Source organism: Crocodylus porosus, unplaced genomic scaffold, assembly GCF_001723895.1.
Source record: "Crocodylus porosus isolate Cpor-Errol unplaced genomic scaffold, CroPor_comp1, whole genome shotgun sequence".
Classification (NCBI taxonomy): Eukaryota; Metazoa; Chordata; order Crocodylia; family Crocodylidae; genus Crocodylus; species Crocodylus porosus.
The window spans coordinates 17,983,800-17,985,601 of record NW_017728914.1 but is presented as its reverse complement, the minus strand read 5'-3'; the positions used below and the strand labels follow the sequence as shown (position 1 = coordinate 17,985,601).

Below are 1,802 nucleotides of genomic sequence, written 5' to 3'. Positions count from 1 at the left end.
GCGCTACCAGCACTGGCAGGGTGCGTGGCAGAGTGCAAACCTGTGAGCCTGGCTGGGATCTTGGGGCAACAGTGGTCCAGACCTGAAGCAGAGCTATGACCTGCAGTCTCCATTCTCTGGGTAGGGATTTGCAAGCAGCGGATCACAGCTCTGCCTTGGCTCTGGGCCACGCTGTCACAGATCTCATCCGGGCTCCAGAGCAGCTTTGCACATTCCTGTGCGCCCTGCCAGCCGAGATGGCACTTGAGGGGGCTGTAACCACCTCAGAATTCCCCATAGCTCCCCATAGACACCCCTCCCAGTGGTACTGCTGCCCCTGCCTGCCCCACTTTTGCCTGCCCCATTTCCGCCTACAGCACAGTTCCCCCTCGACCTCCCCACCAGGAAGAGGCTGACACCACTGCTGCCTGCCAATATGCTGGGGCCAGTCTCCACGGAAACCAACCTAAGCCATGCAGATGGGCTGCTGAAAAATGGAGTCCGCTGCCGGCTGCATCTGACCTGTGGGCTGGACTTTTAGCCCAGGGGGAGCGTGGTATGTGGCATCTGGGACTACCATTCCCACATGCACATGTTCATGGGGCCCAGTTGGACAAATCGCTTTAGCAGCCAGATATACATTTCCCCATGGCTCACAGTAGGTAACACTCTACTGTAGCTGACCAGTGTCACGAGGATAAACTAGTCTCTACGAAGTACTTTGAAATGCTGCAGATGGAAGTTCTGTCTCCTGGGCACCCTGTGAATCATTGTTCCTCTCTCGTTTGCAGTGGCCAGGACTCTGAAAGGATTCAGAAATGGAAGAGTCTGAAGATTCCAGGCCCCCAGAGGAAACGCTCCATCGCTTGAAGCTTTCTGATCACAGCAGCAATACCGTGACAGCTGGCTCCAAAGATGGATGCCTTGCAAGGAGTCAGGAGAGGGGAGATATGCAGTCTGCTACCCAGGAAACCGGAGCAACAGATGAGTGCTTTCATGACTGTCCTGAATCCTTTGAGGGCAAGGTGCCCAGAGTAGATGAAGAAGAGAAGATAATGAACAATGAAGATTCCTCAGAGAAACAGACCGAATTAGATGAAGAATACTTACTAGAACTGGAAAAAGACATGCCTGAGGAGGAAAAACAGGTAACCTATTAAGTCAAAATTGCAAATGAATGCCACATGCTTACATATTTTTAATACTTTATTAAAACATTAAGTGATGTAAAATGCGAGGTACAGATGAAATTTACAGAGCTTACATTTAACTCCAATACATAGCTACATAGGTAGCATTTATTTAAAGTGCATTTTTTTAAGTGATAGTAGCACAGAGATGCTGTCAACCAAACTATTACTCCTTCATGCGTTTTTCTGGTGTGATCAGAGGTTGGATTGTACAGTGGTTAATGTATCTAACTATGCATCTAAAAAGTATGAATTTGAACGTTTCTCCCTGGATGTATAATAAAGGTACCCCCTAGTCCACCTAGCTAAAACATTTATGTGGGGAAGTAAAAAGTGGCTCAACGTGGTGATACCACACAGTTTCTTTGCATGCCTTTGGCTACAGAAACTTGTACTCCTTAACCATGCTAGACTGATGGGTTACTTAGTTTTCTGACAGAATAGATTAGTGATGCTCAACCTTTTTCAGCGGGCCAGATGGGCAGTGCCTGATTCCTTCCGTGGGCTGGATCTGGCTGGTGGACCCAATCCTTCACCTGGGGCTCCCTCCAGCCATGCAGAAGGCGGTGGGGGCAGCCTGGCCCTGATCCAGCGGGGAGAAGGGGCTTGATCCAGCCCTAGCCTGGCTCTTCA

At 49.7% G+C, this 1,802-nt stretch overlaps 1 protein-coding gene across 5 annotated transcripts in view; it reads left to right on the top strand.

Annotated features, from left to right (window-relative positions):
* TTC1 (tetratricopeptide repeat domain 1) overlaps positions 1–1,802 on the top strand; it is a 54,247-nt gene that overhangs the window by 1,102 nt on the left and 51,343 nt on the right. For 3 of the 5 annotated variants that reach the window (XM_019534904.1, XM_019534900.1, XM_019534903.1), the window contains exon 3: positions 789–1,127. In XM_019534904.1, the coding sequence (XP_019390449.1) occupies positions 798–1,127 (330 nt within the window). In that variant the 5' untranslated portion in view covers positions 789–797. Of the gene's footprint in view, positions 1–770; positions 1,128–1,802 lie in introns of all 5 variants that reach the window. The other 2 variants (XM_019534901.1, XM_019534902.1) reach the window with 1 other exon arrangement.